Consider the following 26,732-nt stretch of genomic DNA (forward strand, 5'->3'; position numbering starts at 1 on the left):
TCTCGTTTCTTTCTTTTTTTTTTTTTTTATCTATTTGTAAAAATAAAAGTATTTGAGGGAACGGAACGAAAACTTGGATTTCTCTTTCTTCGAATCAGATTATCAGGTTCAACGACTACATCGAAGTCACGCAGGCTCACGACTACGACAGAAGGGCCGACAAGCCTTGGACGCGGTTAACTCCTAAGGACAAGGCAGCCATTAGGAAGGAGTTGAACGAGTTTAAGAGTTCGGAGATGGCCGTTCATGAGGACAGCCGACACCTCACCAGGTATGCTGGCGGGATCGTGATTCGATTTCTATTTTTCTCGCGTTCTACGTTTTTCTTTCCTTTCGAAATAAATTTATTTACCTTTTGGAATGAAACTTTGATTATCGAAAACTTTAAAATAAAATAACTCCCGAACCGCTAGATAAGAATTGGCCAACTTTGTAAATGAAATAAACGAAAAAGACATTTTTCGTTCCATAGAGGTTAGAAATTTATTTCACGAATCTCTTTTGTTCAATCACGATCAACCACGCCAACCAAAATTCCAACAGCTCCAACTCCAACGAGACCCCTGAGAATATTTGTATTCTCCTCGGTTGCAGGTTCCATAGGCCATGACAATTGCAATGTGTTGAGGTGCTACAGTGTGGTGCGGGTATAGGTGAAGGTGCAGTGTGGTGGCCTCGCGTCGAGGCTGGATAAAAAAGAAAATTTAAAAAAAAAAGGACCGCCCCCTCGGTTGATCGTGGCTACCGAGGGGTAGTTTCACGTGGGAGGGGGGAAAGGGAGGGGGTTGGTTAATACTATACACCCGTTTTAACGGGTAAATCGGGCGACGGTGGTTTCTTTTTATGACGTTGCTGCGTCGTGTTGTCATTCGTCGTCGTCCTCCTCTCGTCGTCATCGTGCCCATCGTGCATCGCGTCTTCTGATCTTCATCCTCCACCATCACCGGGTCATCCGCCATCCGCGCTGACGACGAACGTCTCCACGACGTCGACGAAGATTTGTGATAGGGTGGCCCGTCCCAGTCGAGTAAATTAAACGAAAAGGGGGAAAGGGAAGGAAGGAAAAAAAGAAAAATAAATGAACGAGCGAGGGAAGTCGCGTCGGGTCACTCGCTGATTTCTTTAAAAAAAAGAGGAAGAAAAGGCTCGTTCACACCTGAGCTTATTCCATAAATAAAGTTCGTCCTTATCGTATTGGAGAACCGTATTGTCCAGCATGATGAATATCTTTTTGAGCAATTTTGCATTCTTTCGATGCCAAAAATAAAAATAAAAATAAAAAGTAAGGATAAAAAGGAGAAAGGAGTGGAATAATAATATTTGGAGAATATAGAAGGTTAGATAATCCCAATTTAGAGAATCAAAAAGAAGCGTTGTTCTACTTGTATAATAAATAAGGCACGTATTTTGTACGAGCGAAGTTCGTTTCGTTCAAGAACGAAAGGGTGGGAGGGAGAGGGATTGATCGCTCTCGACGTTGACGCTCCTCCTCGTCAGCGAAACTTTGCTGAAGCTAACTCTCTCAACAATTTATCGTTAATTACACTTTTATCGACATCTATTTAGAGAAGAAAGAGGAAGAGAAAGAGAGAGAGAGAGAAGTATGTTTGAGATAAAACTTTCGGATAAATTTTAAGATAATATGCGAATTAAACACATGTATACATTGGATGTAGCTAGATCGATGACAAACGATAGAAAGGTAGCGATGATCTATGAAGAGAATTCTTTTAAATGATTCTTCTTCGTCGAGAAAATTTCTTTGGCGAAAAAAAAAAAAAAGAAAAAAGAAAAACAGGAATAAATAACATATGGCGTGAGCTCGCGTGTGAACGAATCTTTCCATAGATTGTAAAACACCATAAAAAAAAAATTCTCTTTTTGCCATCAAGCTAGCTCGTCAGTGTCACCTGGCATGAAACGCGTATACGTGAAAAAAAAAAAACGATTCCTAAGGAGAAATGTTTTAGTCACCCTTTAGCGCTCGTGTGTGATAATATCTTGCGGATAGTTTGCAAAATACTCAAATTCGACGTGAGAAACGAGATATGTGTGCATCACGATAAATAGTTAAAGAAAAAGAAGAAAAAGAAAAAAAAAGAAAAACGAAGAAGAACGTCGATAAGGAAAATTGATTTAGCTTTCGATTTAGTTGTTTAAAAAATAATGCGTTAGTGTTTGAGATATTTTTATATGTTGACGTTTAAAGTAAAAAAAAAATGAAAAAAAAAAGAAAGAAAGAAAGAAAGAGGGGGGAAAAAAAAATAGAGAATTATTATTATGAAAGGAAGAGAAAGAATTTTTTCAACGAAATAATAAGCGAACACTTCGTTGTCTTCTTTTTTTATCGACGAAATATATTACGAACAAAAATTAAGGAAAAATATTTAAGAGAAAAATAATACGACATTAGAGAATATAACGGAAGCTTGTGCGGTATAATGGCGGCTATTATGTGATTTATCGATATAATTCCACGGACCGTGATTTTAATCAACTTTTTAAATCGCTAACCCGTTACGTAGTTTAATTATAATTAAGCATTGTTCCATTTTTATGCGCGGACAGAGGCGTGTTAATATCAAGTCGAAACAGTGTGCGAATAATATCTATGACAATCTTGTTCGAATTGACAAGACAAACTATTTTTCCTTTTTACTGCCAGGTATCACTATTTCTATTTGCGGAGCTGCCTTGAGGAGCAAACGCTTATTGACATATACTATAATACACACACTCACACACATACACACAGACACACAGAGATAGAAACAGTGAAGAAAGAAAAAGAATGAAAAAGAAAGAAAAAAAGAAGTAACGTGTGAAAGTAAGTGGAGAAATAATAAAATATAAATGTAAAACCTCATTTTTTCTCTTTCTCCCTCTCTCTCTCTCTCTCTTTCTGTTCTCGGCGAACAACACGATGAGAGATAGAGAGAGAAAAAGAAAAAATATTGGAGAAAGGAAGAAAAATGCATTGTGCAATTTTACACATACACGTACACGTACTTTGTACAGAAATAATATACATAGCGCGTATTTTAGTGGTTATTATTATTGTTATTATCATCACTGCGATCCTCGTTGATTTTCGATCACGCGTTTCGATCGTGGAAGCATCGATCTTGAAACAAAAAGAAAAAAAATATATATATAAAAATATATATATATATATAAATATTTGTCTACGAATATCGGATATACCCATCGATAGTTCTTCTAAAAATTGATCGAGTAGAGTAGAGAGAGAAAATCGGTGATTTAGTAAACACGTAGACATTGTAATTAATTGGATTAGATCAAAAGAAAGCGTTTTCTTACGAAAGAGGAGAAAAAAAAAAAAATGGGAAAATCGAAACGTGTTTCGATGTCTTGCACGCTTAAATGCCCCTCCCCTCGAAGCTTCCTGTCTCTGCAGCATGTGATCGTCATAAAGCTCGCGTCGAAACCAAATCGAAAATGGGAAACTCGTCGATATCTTCTGTTTCGATGAACTTCGTCGTGATCGAGGAATAATAAAAAACGATTTTTTTAATTGTAATTTATCGAATTTATTTAAAACAGTGAAACTCGTACCATACCATTTCTATTTTATGCATTTTTCTTTTAAATTAATTTATAGATATTAAATTTTGTGAAAAATTAATAAAAGAGTATAAGCACTAAAGTAGTATCCAATCTTTTTCGTCAAGAAAATTTTCAAAAATTTTCCAAATATTTGGAACTCGATCCTCGAACGAATCTCCATCGATATCGGAAAATTTAACTCGAGTTTCCCGCTGCGGACGTAAGTCGTTACAGCGTGTCGATTCTATCCTTCTAAAATAGTAACTTAGTTTTAACGATCGTCCAATGGGGTGAGAGGATCGGATGATCGATCTCTCTCGTAAACCCGTAGGTGAACTCAGTTGTTCGATACTATAAGCAAAGCAAAGAAGCAAAGAAAATTAAAAAAAAAAAACAAACAAACAAACAAAAAAAAAGAAAAAAGAAGTAAAAAAAAGAAATAAAAAAGAATTTTTCAACTTCGCGATCGAGAAGGTGTCAGGCAGAAAGGAGAGGACGATTGAGAAAGGGGGGAAATAAGAGTGAAATACGAAGACCTTCTCTAAGCTAGAACCACGGAGACGCAGGTGATTAAAGGAACAATGTAAAATAGGGAGATGAAGCGTCTCTCTCGTTCCATTGGTCGAGCGCTGTGGCTACCGTGTAGTCGAACAAATATATCCATTAATTTCCGGATTGCCTGATGCGTGTTGTATGTGTGCACCGTATGCGTGAGAGTGTTTTAATTATATATTCGAGAATAGTTGAGAAAATGCACGAGAGTGAAGAACGAGCGAGAGAGCAACGTTGAAGGTCGATAGTATTTTTTTTTTTTTTTGAGGAGGAGGAGGAGGAGGATGAGGACGAGAATGAAAATGGGGAAAAAAGTCGAGGAGAGAGCATGGAACAAATGTGAAATTCTACTCGACGACGTTTTCTCATTTTCCTTTCTTTACTTTTTTCCTCTGTTTTTTCTTTTTTTTTTTTTTTTGTTTTTTGTTTATATATATTTTTCTTTCTTTCCCCGAATAATTTTTCCACCATTTTCGTCGTAGAGGAGCCACTCTCGAGGACGGATGATTTAGGAGCGACGTGTACAAAACACGAAAAGCGAAACATATAACGATTTAAATAAGTATAAACGATTGTAAATAATTAAACCGAGAGAGGAGACGAGGCGATTTTTTAGGCGTGACGAATGATTTAAAAAAATAAAAAAAAAAAAAAGGAAAAAAAGATTCAAAGATAAAAAAGAGAGCGCATTGTAAAACACATCGCAGTAGTGAACCACGCTACACGCTAAACGATATTACGCATGGCAGAACGAGTGAATATACTTATAAATATTTGATATTAGATAAACGAGGATAAAAAAAAAAGATGATGAAGAAAAATGACGCCCTAAACGCGAGCGATACACACTATATACATATATAAATATTATACATATATACATAGATATATATATATATATTATTATATCGAGGCGTACAAGCAGTATGTGCGTTTTCCAGCACAGATAGTTGGTATTTTGTGTACAAAAAAAAAAGAAAAAATAAGAAAGAAACAAGAAGAAGAAGAAGAAGAAAAAGAAGAAGAAAAAAGAGGAAGGGAAAAAAAATTTTTTGCGTAAAAGCAAAACCGGATGAACAATTGTTGGATATTTTCGCCGCGCCCTGTCCAGTCTGCGTGATTATTATTATTTTTATTATTATATTATTATTATATTCGAATTATTATGATTCTCTAATTATTATTCTATTATTATTAATATTATTATTATTATTATCTAGCATGATTTGCGTAGAAGAGGCGCGATGAAAAGATAATTTGTCACAGCGCTGACAAGCGTCACTTTTCGTGTCGATCGTTCGCGATGATCGAACGAAGACGTTCCCACGTTTTCCCAGAGCAAACCGAAAATGCAGATTATTCCCCTCTCGCAACGAAGATTATCCTCTCATATTAACGAATGTCTCTGCCACGATCGATCGATCGATCGATCGATCGAATCCATCGAAATTCGCCATTGACTTTTTTGCTCTCCGCCATCTTTGCCATTTGTGCAATTTCGATTTGCTCTTCTACAGGTATCCTCGATTTCTTCACGCTCCGCGGATATTTGTTATAATCTATTCTAATAATAGTACAACGTGTAAACATCGATTTGTTTGTTGAAAATATGAAAAGATATTTGAGGATTCTATCTCTTCATTTTTAAACGTACGATAAAATATATTTGGAAAAGAATTATAAAGGGATAGAAATATAAGGGATATTGGTTTCTATTTTAAAATTTATAAATTTATAAATTATTCGTCAATTTTTTCAAAGAATTCTAAAGATAAAATCCTTAACCGTGTCGCTTTAAATTTCTCGTCTGACAAGCATATCTTGATTAAAAAGGAATAAAAAAAAAGAAAGTATCCAAGTTAAATATTAATTAAATCGACAATTTAAATCCAAAAGCATCGTTTACCAAATGAATCCAAACCTGAGAGAATTTGCGCGGAGCGTGTTAACTCGAGGGCGCCATCTACACAGCGAGAAGGTGGAATTAAAAGAGGGGGAAATGAAGTGAGGCTGTAAAAAAAAATTGTCGCGGTGGCCGTGGCAAACATGGCCGATTCTACTTGTATCATAATCTCTTACGATAGTGCGCTATAATTAAACAATAACGAAGAAAACAGTAACAACAATAAGATAACTCGTAATTTAAGGGAGCGTGAAGAGGAATGAAAGAGCGAGAGAATGCGGAAGAACGTATGTATGCCGATTAATCACGTGCGACGAGCAAACCGATTTAGCGATCGATCGTGATCGCTAAGAGAAGCACCCTCGTAGCTACGAACGGGCTTTTCACGGCTTTCAGTCGCTGGTCTCGCGATTTTCCTTACTTCTGCTCAACCTTGATCTCTCCAACGAAACAATTTATTCACCGGACGGATTTTCGAACAATTTAAAAAAAAAAAAAAGTAGCAAAAAACGAGGAGAACCCGAAATGGTCTCCTCCCTCTTCTGTGGTGGAAAATAGAGTTAGAGAAGAAGAAATATAGAGACGAAACAAAAGAGAACAAAATGGCGCGAGACCAGTGTCTGCGGCTAGCCCAAAGGATTTTTACCAAAACGACTCCGCGATTCGCGGAGTGGAAGCAGTTATATAAAAAAAAAAGAAAAAAAATAGACGTAATTATTGAATTTCGTTTCGATTTTGTAAACGAAGTCGAGTGCGCGAAGTCCAGCCGGCGATTAACCGTGCCTCCTCGAAGGGCTCGGTTTTATGTCGAGAAAAATAAATAAAATGGCGACAACGTGTGTTTTCGCCGGCTTTTCGCGGATGGCGAATTTTGTAAAACGCGGACGCGTCCCGCGAACGATCTCTGGCACGTCGAAAATTGTACGATCTCATTGATTTTAAGCATGAAACATTTTAATTATATATTTTAATCGAATTCCCTTTTAATCGAATATTGAATTTTTTTAATCGACTTATCTACATATTTATATACGCGTATTGACTCTTGATAAAATTATCGTATACCTATATTTATTATTATTGTTTAAAACAAATTTGTCGCGTGAATCGAATGAATGATAAAACGTGATTTTCTTTAAATTTTATATTTTAAGAGACCAGTCTTATTTTTTTTTAAAATTGTTTCTTTTAAAAATGTTATTTGAACAGAGATTTGTTACGATCCTTCAAATTACAATGAATTGTATTATTTTTGAGGGATGTTTTTGTCGAAGATTTGTCTTTTTTTTTTTTAATAATATTATACCTTTTTTCTCTTTTTTTTTTTTTTTTATACATATATATTTGTATTTTAGAAGAAAGAAAGAAACATTCGACCAGTGATCGCTTGCGGACGCGTCATTCGGGACGTAATATGAAGGAATGCGTTGTATTATATATCGAGAAACCCTCTAAGTGTAAGAATAATAATGTATATATAATTATTATTATACCATAAAAACTTCGATTGATTGCACTCCGGGGAAAAGGAACTGTCTCCCGCTCCCAACGTCTATGAAGAAGGAACAAAAAGCGAAAAAATTGAAAAATTGAAACGCACGAAAATGAACGAAGACGAAGCAATCTTCAAATCTTCAAAAAGAAAGATTTTAAAAAAAAAAAAAGATAAAACGTACATTCATGGATACAATGGGGAAGAAAAATGAAACGATAATAACGATAAAAAAAAAAGAAAAAGAAACTGTTCTCACGATTGATTTCAAAATGAAGAAACGAATAAGATGAAGAAGATGAGGAAAAAAAAAGACGCTGCGTTTTTCGATCCAGATTCGTTTTGTTTTTTGTTGTTAGTTTGTACGCACTACGATTTATCGCAATTTATTGTATTATCGATGAAATACTGTAACAAAAATACTGTTAACTATTCTTAAAAAAATTAAAACTTTTGTAAACTGAGACCAACCGCGAATTTCTCACGACATACTCCTGAAACATAATTCCAATAGTATTCATTAAGTTGTCGAGCAGCTTTCTGGTGTAAAAGGTAGGGATAAAAGATAAAAACTCGAGAAACTCTGCACATTCATAAAGATATTTTATTTTTATATTATAATTGGATACATTTTACTTTCATGTGTTTTATTTTTATTTTCACACGATGCATTATCACAACGATGAGGTGGTATAAAGCAGTACAACACTGCACACAGAAGCTACAACCGCACATTGACGCATTAAACATTTTTCTTTCACGGTACAAAAGCTTCGCAATTTATTCTTAAAAATATACGATAAAAAAACCTCTGAATTCTTCGCAACAATTTTCTTCAAAAAATAGCACCAGAGGATAAAGAGATTCGTATTTTACAACGAGTTATATAGTTAAAAAAATATATCGATCTTCGAATTATAAAGTAATCTATAAAGAGTTTAAAAATCCATATTGATTCGCTTAAAAAGTAATGGATGGCATCGACGACGTTGCTCGATATAAATCTACGACGAGCAACAAGCTAACGTACATTAAAAAAGATAAAATAAAATAAAATAAAAAAGTAACTAGGGAACATTTTTTTGGCCAAAATAAATGGCATTAGCTGAAGTGACTAAAGACAATGTTGCTAATAACAATCACATTGATCAGATCATCGATCTTCGCCGCGAGATATACTGTCTGCCAAAGAGGAATTGAACGTGGAGAATTCTTTGATCCTTCTCTCCTGTTCAATTTCGACTTTTCGTCCTAGCAGACGGAACGGAGATTCCTGTATAAAAATATGAAAAATAAATTATTCGAAAAATTCTTTAATCTCTTTCATTTTGCATCAAAAATTATACAAATTAATTTCTTAAAACGTAAAATAAAATCATTATTTTTCATTACAATACGTAACGTTAACGTAATCAAAAATTTGAAAAGCTTTTGAGAACTAAGAAAACATGGACTCAAAAAATTCATTAAATTACACAAGATTCAATAAAATCCAATTTTCATACCTTCTTTTGCATATAACTGTGCAAATCGTAACCCATGTAGAAAGCAATCCTCTGTAGACTTAACAGAGACCTCAACCTCAAGCAAGGATCCGGTTGTAGTAGTCGTTTCAACAGATCCTTCGCAGCTGGTGAAATATTTTCCGCGTTCGATGGTAGAGTACCAGGTGGTGCGGAACTAGTATTAGTTCTGTTCTCTGGCAAAAGTTCACTGGACGCGTTGGCCGGGTACTGCAACAAAAGTGCGGACAAGTGATATAATTAAAGATTCTTCGAGATGCAACGATAGATCGTAGACGCTAGAGATCCGTGTGGAAGCGTGTCGATGATCGATCAGAAAGAAACAATCCTAGATAATAACATCAAGGATTGATTCAAGGCTTCAAAAATCGAGGTAGCTTTATCGAGATGACAAACATGCGATTAAGTTCGTCTTGATCGGTACATACAGATTTCATTATGATTAAACACCGATCGTTTGATTAAATTACACGTTCTAGGAAATTTGTGATTGATCATCAATTTGACGTACATTTTGATTTACGATATCCAATCTCTTTATCGAAATTATAATTTATGATATAACCTCTTACGTCGAAATATCGAAGAATAATATTAGAAATAAAAGATATTCCAAGACATAACCTAAACTTCAAACGTCAAATCTTTTAGAAGTACTAATCTCCAATTAGCTTCTCCAATCCACTGTGTTTCTTCTTAAATATTATTTTTCTCCACTAACCACAGTTTGGCAATGTCCCAAAATAAACTTTGGTTCAGCGACCAATTAACAATCCACACCTGTCCCGACCGCATGAAACGTTCGAGCGCTCAAGGGCTCGGGCGACGTTCTTCACCGGCCAGTGCGGTGTCCATAAATATTTGTTTTTACGAGTGGAAGGTCGGTAGTCTAGAGAAGCTATTACCAATGTGGACTCTAGCCTGTCTAGGTGGTCGGTACGAACACTCGCCACTCCGCTTCGCGCAGGTACACACGCAGGGTCAACGGCCACTCACGACCCTCAACCTATTCGCTCGTTCATATCCCTCGAGCGTGTGCCACGACCTCGCGCCACGATCGTCTCTCCACGCGGATTTCTTTGTCTTTTATTCGCCATCTTTTGCTCGCAATCTTTCCTTTTTTCTTCCTTTTTCCTTTTTTTTCCTTTTTTTTTTTCTTCTTTTTCGTTATGAATCGAGTTAGATTGATTGTTCTCCATTTTGTGTTGCATAAGTATCGAAGTTTGATTGACGCTCGCGAAATTGGGTTTCGGTTTGGGTTAGGTTTGACTTTTGGATTGGAAATATTAAACTGTATTATATACTGGGTGTTCCATGTAACTTTATCATCTCGAATGTTCCGTTTATTTTTGGAAATGGTAAAAAAATTTTCAGATAAAAATTGGATGGTTTGAAGCACTATACTAATAAGATTAATTTCATAGGTGGATATATAAAGATCGTATGAAGATTAATTTTGTTCTTTAAATAGAAGTGTTTTTTAATGTAAGAGCAGATGCAGTACATTATTTTTTATAAAAAAATATTTAATCATTTATAACAAAGAGTAATTCATAGATAATTATTATTAAATATTTTGTAAACTATTTCTTAACATGGCTAGTATTTTTTTATAAAAAATGTCAAAATTTATCTCATGAATTAAAAAATATAATTCTATATAAAAAAAATAAAGTTAATCTTCATACGAATTCTTTATACGAATATCTATGAAAAACTTATATTACTATCAAAATATAGTTTGAAACCATACAACTTTTATCTAAAATATTTTTTAATATTATAAAAAATAAACGAAATATTCCAGATATAAAATTGAATTTTTATCGCAAAAGATAAGAATCTTTAGAATTAAGTAAACTATTTAAAAAATAAAAAAAAATAGCAGCTGTAACAGTATACAGGTAAGTATCCAGATAAGTATTTCAAAAGTATATAAAATTTCATAAAAATTCTTTTTTAATATTAGAAAAATTTCACGTGCCACCTCCTGTTCAATTATATTCTCCTAATATAAAGTCGAAATTTCACGTGCCACCTTCTGTCGAATTATATTCTCCTAATACAAAGTCAAAATTTTTAACAAAATTTTGTTGGCAAATTTTTCGACTTTGTATCAGGAGAATATAATTTAAGCAGAGGTGGCACGTGGAATTTTTTTGAAATTTAATATACTTATCTCTTTTTTTTTACTTACCTTTTATATACCTCTTATATACTTATTCTTATATACCTGCCAATATACTCTTGCCAAAGTATTTTTTTGTCATTTTTAAACATTTTTCTTGATTCTAAAGGACATAGGGTATATCTTATATAATTTTATTACTTGCAACATCGTTTGTTTTTAATAATATTAAAAAATGTTTCGGATAAGTCATCCTATGCCCTCGCTCGAAATCATACAATTTTTATCTGAAAAATTTTTTAATATTTCCAAAAACAAACGAGATTTTCTTGGTGATAAAGTTAAGACACCCGATATAGAATAGAGGAACGTGAATCGATGGATCAATGGGATGAATCAATAGTGGTTCTTTTTAGAGGATTTCAAGATAATGAAATGCATGAGAGAAGAGGTATTAATTTGATAGGTGATTTTATTGAAGATTTGAGATAACATAAAATACGATATTGCTGGAGAGGATGTTGATGATCAAGATTCGAAGTTTCGAATGTGAAAATTTTAGATTTAGATATATTTATCATATATTATAATTAATTATATTATAATTAAAATTATCGCGATTATGCAAATATTTTTTTTAACAGACTATTGCATAAAACATTGATATTTTGGTATACTCCAAAGTGGTACAATGTGAAGTTGGTGAACGGTACTTTCACACGAGAGATGAAAAAGGAGAGATCCAAAGTTAAAAGAACGAGTTTGTTTGTTAATTATATATTTAAACGCGGCACTTTATTATCGACAAGATCTTAATCGACTCCTTGCGCTGCAATTTATCAAGATATTGCGTCAGACAGAACAGGAATCGGTCTTATTATACTATTTTACACACCGTGGCTACACGAGAACCTCTTCAAGTGCCGAGGTTCTCGCACATAATTCCGATCGAATAAAACCAATAAACTGTGACACGAAAAATAATTCATCCCACAAATCTACTTTTCAACATGAAATCCTTCGTATAAAACGATCAATAACCATCTATTTTAATTTAATAATATATCATTACATCGTTCAATAACTATATTCATCCATAATTAATTTACCATTTCAAGTAGTACAATAGAATTCATGTAATTTAACAGAAAAATAAAGATGTAATAAGTAATTAAAAAGTAATTAAAAAGTTGTTACATTTATGTTACCCAATCGTTACATAAATTCATGTACATAATATAATCCCCTTATCCAAATAATCGTACAACATTATATCTCTGTGGCTTTGCGCGAGAAATATCAATATCAATATATAAATATTTAAAAAGTCGAGATATTAACGCTTAAAGATATATTAAAAAATTCAAATAATTTCCAAAAGTTTCAATGCACTCCATTTCCATTTCCAAATAGAATTTGGAATTATCGTTTTTTTTATATATATATAAAATTACAATTAAAATATAATTTTTTTACAAATTCAATATATTCATTTCTGCATAAACGAGAATGGCATTGCCACTTCTAACTTCTCGAATCAGTCTCAACAAACGTTCCCCAAAAAACAAAACCCATTATCCTGTAATATATCCTCCAAGTCCAAATCCAAATAAAAAATTTACCAAGGCAAATTTATTAAAATTTATTAATTACTTATTCGTGAAATAAATCATCGAGTCAGTTCAATAATTGATGTTTCCAAATTGTTGTTTACAAGCATGGACGGGAAAGGAAGAGAGAAAGAGAGGGGTGGTGGAAAGACGCGGAAGATCGGTGACCGTGAGCGGACGTGATATTCCAATTCGATCTCGACAGGAACCTTGACCGAGAGTAACGGTACAGTAACGATCATTACTGAGATCGTAGATAGATGAGGCGCTTTTAAACGTTCCCGCTCGGTTATGCATAGATCGGCGAAACGATCCAACGGTTCCGCTCCGTTTGATCCGGACGGATATAACAAGCACGAGTATCGCGATCTTCGGCTCTTGATGCGTAACAGTACGTCGGTAAACACGCGATGAAAGGCGATTATTGATCATCGATTAGCTTTATATCCAGATATCGAAGGATCGATAACAGAGGAGGTAGTAAAAGGTAAAAAGGAAATTGCGAAATGGAGTTTTCTTTTTTTTCTTCTTCTTCTTCTTCTTTTGACGTAAGAACGAATTGAACGAATATGTGATAGAAAAGGGCGAGAAATAAATAAAAATAAAATATAAGTTCAAACTTATATCATGAGAAAAGATTTGGAAAACAATGGTGAAGGCTCCGAAATTTTTATTTTTAAATCGAAGAAAAATCGAATAAGAAGAAAATCTACTTTCTATTCAAACTTACAAGGTAAGAGAAAATTTGGAAAACGGATAAGGATTCCGATGCTTCCCTAACTTTTTACTCTCAAATCTCGAAAAGTAAATCTCAAACAATGGGCTAACAATTTTATATATACGTTTACACAGGAAAGGAAGAGCTAAAACACATCGAGTCTCTCCAAGTCCCCAAGCTTTGATCCCAAACACCATCAAGCAACGTTCATTCACGGATCATCCTCGAAGGCATTTAAAATACCGATCCACCATTATCAAATCTTGCTCCATCCGCCGTAACGCGAAACTTGCTAAATCGCCTTCACCAATTGAATACACACCGGGGCAGGGCTCAATCTTCTCGGCGTCCGAACGCAGTGTCAACAAACAGAATCTGTTCTCGACTTCCGCGTGTTCGCGACCACCTCCGTGGTGTCGGGAGCCACCATCTCTCTCTCTCTCTCTCTCTTCGTCTTCGAGGAGAAGTCATCTCGAGACATCGAAAAATCCGGGGACGTTGAACCTGGCGGCGCTTCTCACTCGAAACGACTTTCAACTCTTTTTTCCCCCTTTTCTTTTTTCCTATTTCTTTCCCCGCCGCAAAAAAGAGCAAAGTTGCCAGCCCGTGCAACTATATACGCGAGCTACGCCATACGTTTCACCGTTTGAATTCCAACCGGATAGAGGCTTAGCTAATTGCTGAGCAAACCTCGGCTGGGATTCGCCGACGTGGATACGTTCGTTAGCACTCCTCGGGGCCCGTGTTCAAGTTACTAGTCTTCGTCTGTGCGAAGGATTCATCGGGATTGCAGGAAACGTTGTTCATTGAGAAGGAAGTTTGTTTGCACAGAGTTGAAGTTGCGAGTAGGTAGAGGGCAGTGCTTCTCAGGTGCGTGGTAAATGAAACCTCTCCCCTTTTCCTCTTCGATTCTTTTACTTTTTAACGGGTATACATTTTAGTCGTTCTGTAATCTATTATGATGGTGAAAAGTAAGTGAATCGTTTTAGAGATATAGAAGTGGAAATATTACGAGGTATATCTCATTGTCTTCGTTTAATTTATGATGATGGACAAATTAGATCGAGTTAGGTTATGTTTGAGATTCTTGTTGTTCTCTGCGAAAAATAGCGAATCGTTTTATAGAAGAGAAAATATTACGAGATATTTCACTGCATTTTGTTTAATTATGATAATTTAATATACTCTTCATTGTAGAGATCGTTACAGAAATAGTGAACAATTGGATCGAATTAGATTAAGTTAGATGATTCTATTTAAGAAAGAAAATTGATTTTTATGTTTGTCCTTTGTCCATTTATGAAAAGAATTAATAATATCAGAGTGTATTATTTATAAACTTAATTTTCTAATATAATCTAATTCAATCAAAGTAATCAAAATATTCAGGATAAAGTACGTTACATAACCTATCCAATAAAACACAAAATACATATGTACATGTAATATCTTTTCAAATGTAAAGAAAATTAATAAAGTATACAATTATAATTAAAAAATATAATCCAATTAAGAAGATAATAGATACCAATTAAACCATATGAAATAGTCGATGAAACAGAGCAAGAAAGAACAACAATAACTTCTAACAATTTATCATTCCCAATTACAATCCCAATCGCCATCGCTCATCACGATAATTAAATCGCAAAGAAAGAAAAGAAAAGAAAAGGGAAAAAAAGGAATTCTTACGCAAACAATGGAACACCATAACGAAAAGAAGTGGAGGAACGAGAAGATCCCTGGAGAATATATACGCGGTAACTATTAGCGAACAATCGTGGGAAGATTTTCGCGCGGAAAGAGGAAACGCGTGATTTCTGGACTGCACATACAAAACTAATACGCCATTTCCTGCGGCACGCGAGTTGACGTTCAGTTCGTTAACGTTTGCCATAATCGCAACGTTTGAAGGGACAGCGTTTCCTGTGGGATCACATGTTTTATGATTAACTTGGTGCAAGCACGCGTGTAGGATCGCGGGAAAGGGATGGTTAGTCCTTAATGGAACCCTCTCAAGCTTTTCCACTCGACCAGTTTTTTTTAAATCGATCGAAGGAACGGTCATTTTCACTGATGCGATCCCCCGTGAGAATTGTCAATTGTGTTAGAATTTGGAATATTTGGAATTATTTCGTTAGAAGACACTTAAAAAAACGTTTTTCAAATTTTACCATCTCAGAGGAAAATTATTTTATCCGAAGAATATTCGTTAGATAATTAAGAATAAGAACGATCGTCGAGGATATATAAAGGAATTTAGAATATTCGGAGGAAAATTGTTTACTTTTGGTCTCGTTACAAGACATTTAAAAAATTTTTCACAAACATATGATCTCGTGATTGAAAGTAATCGCGATTGATAAAATTCGGAATATCCAGAAAGAAATTATTTTCTTTCGCTGATATTGCTTTTCTTTTTTTTTTGATTCTTTGAAAACGATCTTAAATTTTGATGGCGATGGTATTTTATCTTTTGTCGAAAGAAATTATAAAAAAAAAGGAAATGTTGATATTTTTGGTCACATTTCTGAAATAACTCGAAAGGAAAAGACGGTAAAAAATAGAAAGACACCCTCGCTATAAAAATGGCACAACTTATTTTTACGAGTTATCACTAGGCACGCATCTTTAAGATTGTTTAAAGTTAAGTAAGCTTAAAAAATTGAAAGGAAGAAACGAAAATACAGACGAATTCGTGACAGACAAAAGGTGACAAATTGAAAAAGTAGGAGAGCGCTTCGTACACATCCATATGTAAAAAATGATTTCTCCCTCCATCCTATGACGCTCGAGAACGAAGATTGGATTTAAGAATCTGATCATTAAGTCTCGATTAACAGCAGACATTTGTCTCGAAGCTGCACACGCATCGGCGGGATGCGAAACGATGCATCGAATATGCGACGAGCGGATGTCACGAAACGAAGAGGAAACCCGAGGATAGACTCTGAGCACGTGTCTTATGTCTGCAATCGCAATGTTCCCGTATTTTCGCGCCCGTATGCTTTCTTCCACATTGTCCTTAGCTATCTGCGAATATACCTCTGCTATACGAACGAGAGTCGATCGTGTGTACGAGATCAACTCTGAAATTGAAGATCCTTTTAATTCATCGAAGCTGATTATCCAATTATTGTTACGCATTAATTAATCAATAATACGGAACAACGATCGAAAAATTTCTATCCTTATTTCTTCCACTCCTGTGGAAAAGTGGCCAAATCGATTTCTCACTTTTTCCACCCCCGTATATCGTCGTGGATATCAAATATCACAGACAAATATGGATCAAAAGTGAAACTTGACAACTTGTCAGAAATTCGGAATAATCCGTCAGATCTCCTATCGATCCTTCTCCGAGACTTTTGAAGAAGGAAGAACCGAGCAAATGTTATTTCTCTCTAAAAAAAAAAAAATCAGCAGAAACTCACAGAAGAAAACTCATAGAAGTATCGATTTCGTAGAAACAATTACCACCAAGATTATTCCACCGCGCGAACGAAAACTTCTTCGCAAATGAATATCAACAACCGGTTGGTCAAGAACGATGTCAAGAACACGTACGATTATTCTCCACGATCGATAATGAAACATCAACTACGAGAAGATCCGAGAAAAAAGGAGAGGGGAAGAGAATAAAAATAAGCAACGCGAGAAACCCGATGCGCTCATCGAGAATTCACATCGTCGGGCTTTTATCGATGATCGAGCCGATCGTGAAATCGCCGATTTTCCACCTTCGAACGAAACGAGAGAACCATCGACCATGGTTCGGGCGGTGGAGAGACAGAGTGAGAGAGAGAGAGAGAGAAGGAGAGGGGAAAAGAGAGAGATCCAGATAGAGAGGATTCGATCGATATTACGAGGTGCAACGAGCTCGTTTCCCGCGAAGGTGCATCGACCACGAGGCCGGTTCTATTCCAGGCACGATGACGGTGTTCTCACGACAGAAACTGCAAATAGAAACTGGTGATTACGAATCCATCATCGGCGTCGGCCGCCTGAGGTGGAGTCCTTGTCAGGAATTCCTGTGCCGCGGGATTTCTTGTCGGTCAAAGGATAATAGAGAAAATAGAAATCCTTTCACGATACGGAGAGGGAGGGGGAGAGGGAGGGGAGGACACCGAGATTTCAGGGAATAGTTAAGGGAGAGACGTTCGAGGTTATTGCACCGGGGAAAATAATAAGAAACTTTAACGAGTCTTTATTAAATAGAAATATCCTGAGAATTATTCGTCTATTTCGATTTACATATTTATTATATCTGTACAAAGTGAAATTTCTAGAGTAAGATAATTGTTGAAATAAATATTTTTTTGTGCAAGTGAATTCTTCTTTGAATGTAGTAAGTAATTAAAAAATTGCGAATAAAGTTACTTTGAAATGATTACTTATCAAAATGCTCCGCTTTTCGCACAATTTTTTGCGATTATTATTATCGAACTAAATCAAATTTTAAAACGATTCTACATCGGATCGATCCAATCTAAAGTCTCGAAAAAAATGTTCGCTTTCCCGAGTGTTCAACGTGTTTAACTTGTGCTTTTTTAGCGTTATTAGCATCAGATATATACGTATAATCAGAAACGAGCATCGACTCGATCTTTCTCCTCTAAAGAAAATGAAACGGCAAGCAGAGTCGTAAAATATATACGAAATACTTAATATAACCAGCTACCTCTTAAACCGGCCAACAGTATACATTATACGCCAAATACCAGGCCGCTCTAACGACCACAGCTTCATTCCCCATTCCTTGGGGAAACATCCTCGCGGTGACTTAAAATAGCACCGCTACATAAAATCGAGACCGCTAAATGGGCGGAGGGTGGAAACAAAGGACAAAGGAGGATTTCATTTCTCGAGGTTTTGTCGGAGAGGAGGGAGGGGAGCGTAGGGGGTACGCGCGCGCGAAAAAGCGTGGAGAAACGGCGTGGAGAGAGGGGAGAGATAGAGGAAAAGAAAGGAGGAAAGCGTGGAAAGGGGAAGAAGGACCGGTCGCGTACTTAACACGGCGTCGGACATTAACTTGCCATTAACTGTCGGCCATTAAAGGAGCAAGGAGGAGGCAGGACGCACCACTGGCGCCAGGAGTAATCGGCATCAGGCACTAGGCGCCCCGTGCAATCCGCATACGACTCTTCAAGGCTATTTATAAACCTGCCCCGGTACCGCAGCCGGACTCCTCGTGAATAAACCCGCGATAAAATCCCCTTTCGGCGGCTATTCGAGATAGGATTGCGCGTTCCCCGATTTCCACGATTCCACGCTCGTCCTTGCACGCATCGCGCGTATCGCTTAGAAGCGATGAGACGGGAATTCTATTTTTAAGTGGAGGAAGTAAAAATTGAAATAATTTTTCCATCCATCCCACCTCCGATCTGCGCCCGACGATCGCGATGTACGCTTCATTGGAAAGATGGTGTCTATTTTTAAACCGATGAAAATGATGATAAACTTGAACGAGTCGTGGGAACAGGTATAATCGTGCGATCGGATTTATTCAATAATTTAATTTTATTTGTATGTAGTTTAAAGAGGAAACGTGTGAATGATAATAAAGGGAGATTTCAAGTGGTCTACGGAAGATTGAATAACATTGTATAAAAAGAAAAAGAAAAAGAGCGGAACAAAATAACAAAAGCAAATCCAACGATATTCTAGAAAAAGAAATATAATGTAACTTAACCCCGGTTAAGTTATTTAACAAAACGACGGGGACTGGAAGAGACCACCGCCATCCGACCGTAACTCGCGCGCCGCAAAAAAGGAGGAATGATTGAAGACGCAAAGAAGAAGAAAAAAGTTGCGGCAAAAAGGACAGGATCGAATTCATTACGTTCGAGGCAACTCCAGCACAGGGGCGTTCTGACAAAGTGCCGCCGGAAGGCTTGAATCGAGCCACGTTGCGTGACACCTCGAGTCGCCTAATCGCGATTCATTCCCTTACAAAGGGAAGAAGAGGAGGGGAAGCACGAGTGCAGATGCCTTCCTTGAGTAATAGATAATTTTCGTTGAAAATCGATTAGTCGACAAGGTGGATGAAGATATGGATAGAGAGGTGAAGAGGGAAAGAAGAGAACCGTAATATTCCTGCTGCTCGGACTGGTCGGTGGCCAACATTTCCTCACGTACGATCGCGCGCGCCGATCCAACCGATCTAGGATTTATAAATAGCCGTGGACGAGGCGCGATCGAGGGATTTCGTGGGCAGAGGAGGAGGGGGAGGGGGAGGAGGAAGGAGAAGAGGGAAAGAAGAGATGACGAGGGAATTGCCAACCGGACCTGATAATTATCGAGGGAAGAAGCTGAATGATAGAGGCGTATTCGCGTTCCAAACGTGTATGTAAGAAACGTAACGAGTAACCAGTTCGACGCAACCTTGATTCTAGCTGATATTTAGGATCTATAAATAGCGATCTGAAGATGAAGAAGAGAAGAGATACGCACGACCCGTCCTTGCTCGACTGGTATTCTACTGGAAGGGGTGTACTGTAGCAGGTTCTGTTTGCCTCCTCGAGGATGAATTATGCAATTATTTCAATCGATCTTCCCTCTACGTGATGTTATCGAGGGAAAATGAGCACTGGGGAGAGAGAAACGTTGGCAGAAACGAAAGTTCGTGGCTAGATTTTGGCCGTCCATTTTAGAAATAAAAAACTTGGAGTTCGATCGACCGAAACGTAATCCTTCCTTCTTATTCAACCGTGAATTCTCTGAATTCAATTCGAAACAATAGCCGATAAAATATTCTTATAAAATTTATATTCAAACGCAAAAGACAAAAATACCTCCTCAGGCCTAAGTAAAAAATATTCAAAAGAGTGCAAAAGAGAATGTCACGTCCCGAAAGTTGAACGATCGAGCATCCCATCAGCCTTGATCCAGGCGAGAGATTACGATGAAAACGAGACCACCGTTTTCGAAAATCCGTAACATTGGATCCGATCGCGTTCCAGGTGAAGTGAGACGTGCGTCGCATTCGTTGGTAGAGGCACGCACGCGAGCACAACGCACACGGGCCCAGCTAATGCCCAAGATCTATAAATAGCGTCGTCGAGGGTGCAGTAGGCATCTCGAAAGGGGAGGTGCACGCGCTGCACGCAAGCTGTCTTTTCCTCCTGTGGATAGAAAAAAATAAAGAGGGAGGGAGAGAAAAAAAAGAAAAAAAATAAGGAGGAGAAGAAGAAGAAAGGAAGGATCGACTGGTTCAGCTCGGATGCCTTCTTCGGCATAGGCGCCAGAGCATCGTAAACCAGGAGGATGCTTTTTTCGCGGGACCAACGACTACTCGATACCCGCCAAGGGTTTTTAACAACTTGAACAACTTAATTCCACGTAATTATTGGGAATGAGCATGAAGGCACATTTATTTCGAGGAATCTGCGGAGTGGAGAACGTTGGTGTAACGAGGGAAATCGGTTGGAAGCGAAATGATATTATTGGAATTGGCTGGGATTTATGGAAATTGAGTTGGAGCAGAGTTTACGAAACTCGGTCCTCGATCGAAAGGATTTGCTTGGGAGCAGATGTTTGAGAATGAATTAATATAATTTTGAAATTTAATCTTAATTTTTATTTACGCGCAGAGAATATATGATGTTAAGATTATTATATTCTAAGAAAAAGACATATTTACGTGTTATATGTTGTAATTTTAACACAGTCGCTCAGTTTTTCTTCGCATCGCGCGAACAAAAAGTATGTCGAGATAAAATATAAACGATTCGCTGTTTTATGTTTGATTGCATTACTTGCAACAGTAATACATTATGTAACGGCAATAGTCTACTTGTATCGATTTTATATAACAATCCAACAAACCTCTTGCGTACCAAGTGATATCTAAAACTTCGTTTTGTCCCTGTTTCGACAGCATTTTACTTTAAGAAAATACGGAATAAAAAAAAACAACAATGAAAAATTAATTTTAATTCGATGATTGACATAGTATCTGATCATTGACTGGCCATTCAACGAATTCGATCGTACGAGAGAATCCAAAATAATTATTTAACAGGCTGAGAAATCTTCAGCTGAGAGAGGTTTATTCTACGCTACTGTATCAAAAGGTCTCTGCGTTGGATACAGGTAGGCTAGCTTCTGTTCATCTCGAGAAAAGAAGTAGCGTAACGAGATGGCGTCCCCGACGATCTCGCAAAGATGCACTTTTGCGCGGTGCATCTTTGATGCAGTCCGGTATCGCAGCACTGGAAACCGCAGGCAGATTTTTATCCGCGAAAGGGGGAACGAGGGCGAAGAGGACAGAGCGGGACAAATCTGGTTTGCCTTGCGAAGGTTTTCTTGCGTCCTACGACTCGCCCATTCGCGATTCTAGGCGTTTTCGCGTGTTGCAAAAGTTGCAAGACTTGGATCAAATCGTAACGTCGAACGCCACCTATTCGAGTTAATCCGAACTCGACCAAAATCCAAATTTCCTTTTGTCAACAAATTTTCGATTGCAATTCCCTGTATTCGAATAATTTCATCGATGATGGGAAATTATTACTTGGAAAAGCGTTATTATACGTATCAAAAAATTAGAAAAAGTTAATCTAATCTAGCTGAAGTCCAAATCTTCGTTGGTTCTATCGAGAATTTTCGATTATAGTACAAATAATTGATTAATTGTAATGCATTGTACATAAATGATAGTAAAAAAGTTTTAGCAAGTGATCATTTGATGACTTGAGAAGCTGTACACCATTACTAAAAGTTAATAAGAGCGAAGATTGTTAGATTGTTAAAGTCTGAACGGTGGCCAGTCTTCTGCTAATGTATTTAGCCTTGAAGTAAGAGATAATAGTTCAATGTGTACGTATTTTACAATGGATCAATCTATGGAGATCTAATAAATCTTTACCTCTAGCAAATATTCTCTTATTAAAGAATTATCCTCTTATTCCTTGTTGAAAAGAAAAATTAAAGCTTCGAATTCCTGTAAAATACAAAAAAAAATTGTTCGAAAAATGCAGCCAATCTAAGAATCCAATTCTTAAACAACGTTTCCATCGAAAATTTTGATATCCAAATTATCGTACTTCTATCTTCTATTCCGTCACAGTTTCTATGAAAGGTGGGCGATCGATTCAAGGGCGAATGATGGTCCCATCGACGATCGTGCTACGACTGTGTTTACACGGGCAGCGAAGCTTGTTACGAGCTTGTTTCAAAGCCTGTGTACCGCTCGAAACGAGAGATGGAGAATATAGTTTACGATGGCAGTGTGGTGGAGGAACGTTAAGGCTGATTTACGCCTAGCGGCCTCTGTGCTCGATATTGGATCGCGTTATGAAAGATAACCTCGACGAGTTGCGCGACGATCACGTGTCGATTTTCATTTGCGAATATCGATGGTTGGCAAGATTGCTTGGATCTTTTTCACGGAGTCAATTGGGCAAAGATTGAAAATGTAAATTCGAATGAATTGGATAGGATTTGTGAAGAATGGTGGATGATTGAATGCGAGGTAAATTTTGTCAAGATTACTCAACGATATATCGTATATTGATGATTCTATATATTTCTGTACGATAGAAAGATTGATATTTGGTTAATAAATTGATGATGTTTATACATTTGAAGAAGAAATATATATATATAATATGCAAAAAGTAGAAAATATCCATATAATTCATGAAAAAATAATTTCGTTGGATCATTTCATCAAAATCGCAGAAGAAAATCTATTAAAGATTCCTTTAAATAAATTTTTCTCAACAAATTGGCTGATATCGCCGTCCAGTGACCAATATCGTCGCTAAATATATATAATTAACCTCGCCAAGGCTAATTTCCATGCGCACGAAATTATTCCGAAAGATTATTTCCCTTCCAAGTCGTAAATCGTGTCTGTAAAAGTGTTTGCATTCCGACGCGGTAGTCGGTCGCAGAAAAGGAGCAAAGCGCATCGAACACATTGTTTTCGATGCAAGTTCCTCGGGCGCCACCGATCTTTGACCATATTTTTTTCCCGCCCAACACTTTTGCCTCCCGCGGAGCGAACGAAAGGCAGAGAATAAGGGAACCTGGAAGCCGGTTTACCTTGCGAAGGTTTTCTTACGGTCCTCGAGACTACGTTAGAAGGCTGGTCCTCGACGGTCGCCCTGTCGAGCGATCGCGCAGAAGCTGCCATTCGTGACAGCTTTTTGCCCGGATCCAACGAGCTAAACATAGCGACAAACGCGAGATTCTTGGGTTACAGGATGAGAGAAACGATTTAGAGATGGCAAGAAGCTTGCTCGACTTCCATGGAACCTGATTTCCAAATCGGTGCACGAGAAGGGGATTTTGAAGAATCGATAGAATTGGAAATAATTCCTGGTGGAGGGGTATTTTACATGATTGGATTGAAAAAAATTGAAAATTGTCACGGTTTTGACAAGAATCGATTATTACGGTTGATCTTTACTGGAGAAGAAGAGGGTGGAGAATTTTATCATTTTCCTCGTTTCGTAATATTTAGAGAGACGGGCGATTTCTTTGTTGGATGATAAAATAAGAAAGGGAGAGCGTGATCAAAACGAGAATAAGATTGCCGACAGGATCGTAAAGAAGGCATAGAGTGGCAATAAAAGGACCGTCTTATACTCTGCAAATACAATCCACGCCAAGTTTAATGTATGGTATGGACAAGAATATGGTACTCCAATGGTCCCTTTGGAGTGCATATAATATAATATAAAGAAATAAAGAATGCGATGGACTTGGAAAAAGAACTCGTTTCAAAAATCTTGCCTTATTCAGAGTTCAGGATAAATTTAATCCTCGAATCAACTACAAGGATTCGCAATTTGAAATCGAACCATCGATCTTTTATTCCTCATTTGCCAATAATCCGAAAAATTAGAGTTCAAATTCTCGAGTAGAAATTTTACAATGCAATATATCTACGAGAGAAAAGATTCTCGATGAAACGTTCTTTTCCTTTTCATTTCGATCGTGTTAACTTGATCAAGAATGAAAAAAAATGATACTGTTATTTCTTAAAGCTACACACCTTGAAGTTATACTTTTGCGCTGATCATATATGATCATACTCATTTTATTTCCCCCCCGTGTCCTTCTCGCTACCGTATTACCATGAAAGACACGCATGGAGCGTAAAAATACGCTGTGAAAAAATTGTAAAAAAGAAAAAAGAAGAAGAACCTTGCGACGAACAGTCGGTTGTCTTCGATGGAGCATCATCGAAGTCATCAACAATTCGTGGAAACGGAGATGAACAGATACGGAGGGGATTGGTGGTTGGATTGGCGTCAATTGAATCCCGGCCATCGTTGCTGGTTAACTTGTTCCATGCCTTGTTCAAAGTGTCTAAACGAGTACTTTGTGGATTAACGGACGAGATAATTAGAAGTTGGAGCGATCGAAACGATTCACGTGCCTTGGAATTTTATCGTCGATTTTCGAGACCACCGAGTGAGAGAATCGTTTCACGTTTAAATTAAACCTTAATTTTATTCGGCATATTAAAATATCCGAGAAAAAGTGAAGTAATGACGAGATAAATTTAAAAGTATCAAAATACCAATTAAAATAATAATTTTTTCAAATATAAGAACAGATACATAATTTAAAAGAAAAATATTTTATTTTCCTTAAATATTTCACTGTTATTTTTTCCAAATCGAATAGAAAAACAATTACTATCGTAAATACAATATCTTTGCAAGAAAAGTATTTCAAAAATTCAAAATTTTCTTTTTAAATCACATCCTGATTATCCTTAAATCTACTAAAAAATTATTTGTACAAGTGATGATCTCTCCATCGAAATTATAATTGAATCCACCTCGAAAATGATGATATACGAAAAAAAAAAAACGAAAGAAACACAAAGTTAAATGGAAGGCCAAAGACCATCTTCGATTCACGATTATTAGCACCCTCGAACTTCTCGAATTTATCTCTCGATTGAAAGCATCGAAGATCGAGATCTAAGATGCAGAGGTGGCCGGGCCTCGAGGTGGACGGTTAATCTGCATAGAGAATCTCGCGGGATGCAACGTCGTATTTTTCGTGGGCCCGACAATAACGCGGTATACCCTTGGCCAGTTGTATATCATGACCCATCGGACAGCTAGAAATTATTGCTGCTTTAAGAATTCGTCCTGCGCGGATGAATGTTGCAGGGCATGGGTGTGCGGGGCCCGAAAAACTCGTTAAGCTCGCAGACCGACTTTTATATAGAGGTGAGAGATAAAAATAAAAAGGAGCGGTGAAGGCAAAGGAGATGGGGATGGGGATGGGGAGACGAAAAATGTTTTTTAGCGTCGGAGGTGAGAGCTCGTCAGAGGCGAGGAGGGAAGAAAGGGTAGATTCTAAACGATTAAAGCGTTAAAAATCGTGGAGCGAAAGAACAGAGGTAAAAAGAAGACTTTAGAATCACGATTTTTGAATTTAGAATTGAAAAACGATGAATAAAGCGAAAACGTAACCGATCGTTCTTTGTATTTTTGTTAAATTTCACGAGAATTAGTACGTCAGGAAAATTGGAAAATATCCATCCCATGTGACAAACTCGATTCCTCGAAAAAACATTTCTAAATTATACCGATTACGCTGTCGTGCCAAATCGCAAACGAAATACAGTCACGACTCGAAAAAAGAAAAGTTTCTTTCGAAAATCCCATAACCACTACTACCCTTGAGAACCCAACAACACACCAAACGAAATAATCAATCTACTCCACAACAACTTGAGAAGAAAGAGGAAAGGATCAACTTCCCTCGAGAATTCGAGCTGCACATCGTCGCACCTAGTGGCGAAACGAAATAGTCACACGGACGAGAAAGAAATAAAAAAAGAAAAAGAATCGTTCGAAAAAGGCCGCGTGCAACGATCCAACCACTTCCCTCTCGGAACGATCCGGATAAGATCCGCGTGGACTTGGCTGCGGAGGAATCGAAATCGTTCGATCCCGCGCGGCAATAAGAGGCGCGGCGTTATTCAATAATGAACAGAATGATCCGTGAAAAGGTTGGTGAACCTATGGTGAACGCGGCAAAACCTCGAAGGCCGAAGTCTCGTCGAAGCCGGTGATCCAACGTTGAGCGTCCCTTAGCGACCGGTCGTTGGTTGCTCCATCGCCTTCAGGCGCCACGGAGGGTGACTCTTTTTCTTCCTCTCCCTTCTCAGGTCTCCGTCTCTTTTTATTCCTGTCGGTGTATCCCTGTGTGCCCTTCGCCCACCTTCCACCGATTCCCCCTTTTACTCGTCCACCGTCCATCGTA

The 26,732-nt window shown here is 37.1% G+C and overlaps 2 protein-coding genes across 41 annotated transcripts in view; one reads left to right on the plus strand and one right to left on the minus strand.

Moving 5' to 3' along the window:
- The window catches only part of LOC107998112 (phosphatase and actin regulator 4), a 314,594-nt gene extending 306,614 nt beyond the window's left edge, over window positions 1-7,980 (plus strand). For 19 of the 36 annotated variants that reach the window (XM_062072725.1, XM_062072740.1, XM_062072741.1 and 16 more), the window contains one exon: window positions 99-7,980. In XM_062072725.1, coding sequence (XP_061928709.1) covers window positions 99-398 — 300 coding nt within the window. In that variant the 3' untranslated portion in view covers window positions 399-7,980. The remainder of the gene's footprint in view (window positions 1-98) is intronic. The other 17 variants (XM_028666825.2, XM_062072744.1, XM_062072749.1 and 14 more) reach the window with 1 other exon arrangement.
- A 118-nt stretch (window positions 7,981-8,098) lies between these two features.
- LOC107998117 (serine/threonine-protein kinase S6KL) overlaps window positions 8,099-26,732 on the minus strand; it is a 67,123-nt gene continuing 48,489 nt past the window's right edge. For all 5 annotated transcript variants that reach the window (XM_062072771.1, XM_062072774.1, XM_062072772.1 and 2 more), the window contains 2 exons: window positions 9,020-9,247; window positions 8,099-8,787 (listed from right to left, as the gene is read on the minus strand). In XM_062072771.1, the coding sequence (XP_061928755.1) occupies window positions 8,668-8,787; window positions 9,020-9,247 (348 nt within the window). In that variant the 3' untranslated portion in view covers window positions 8,099-8,667. The remainder of the gene's footprint in view (window positions 8,788-9,019; window positions 9,248-26,732) is intronic.

The sequence above is a fragment of the Apis cerana genome, linkage group LG3 (assembly GCF_029169275.1).
Source record: "Apis cerana isolate GH-2021 linkage group LG3, AcerK_1.0, whole genome shotgun sequence".
Classification (NCBI taxonomy): domain Eukaryota; kingdom Metazoa; phylum Arthropoda; class Insecta; order Hymenoptera; family Apidae; genus Apis; species Apis cerana.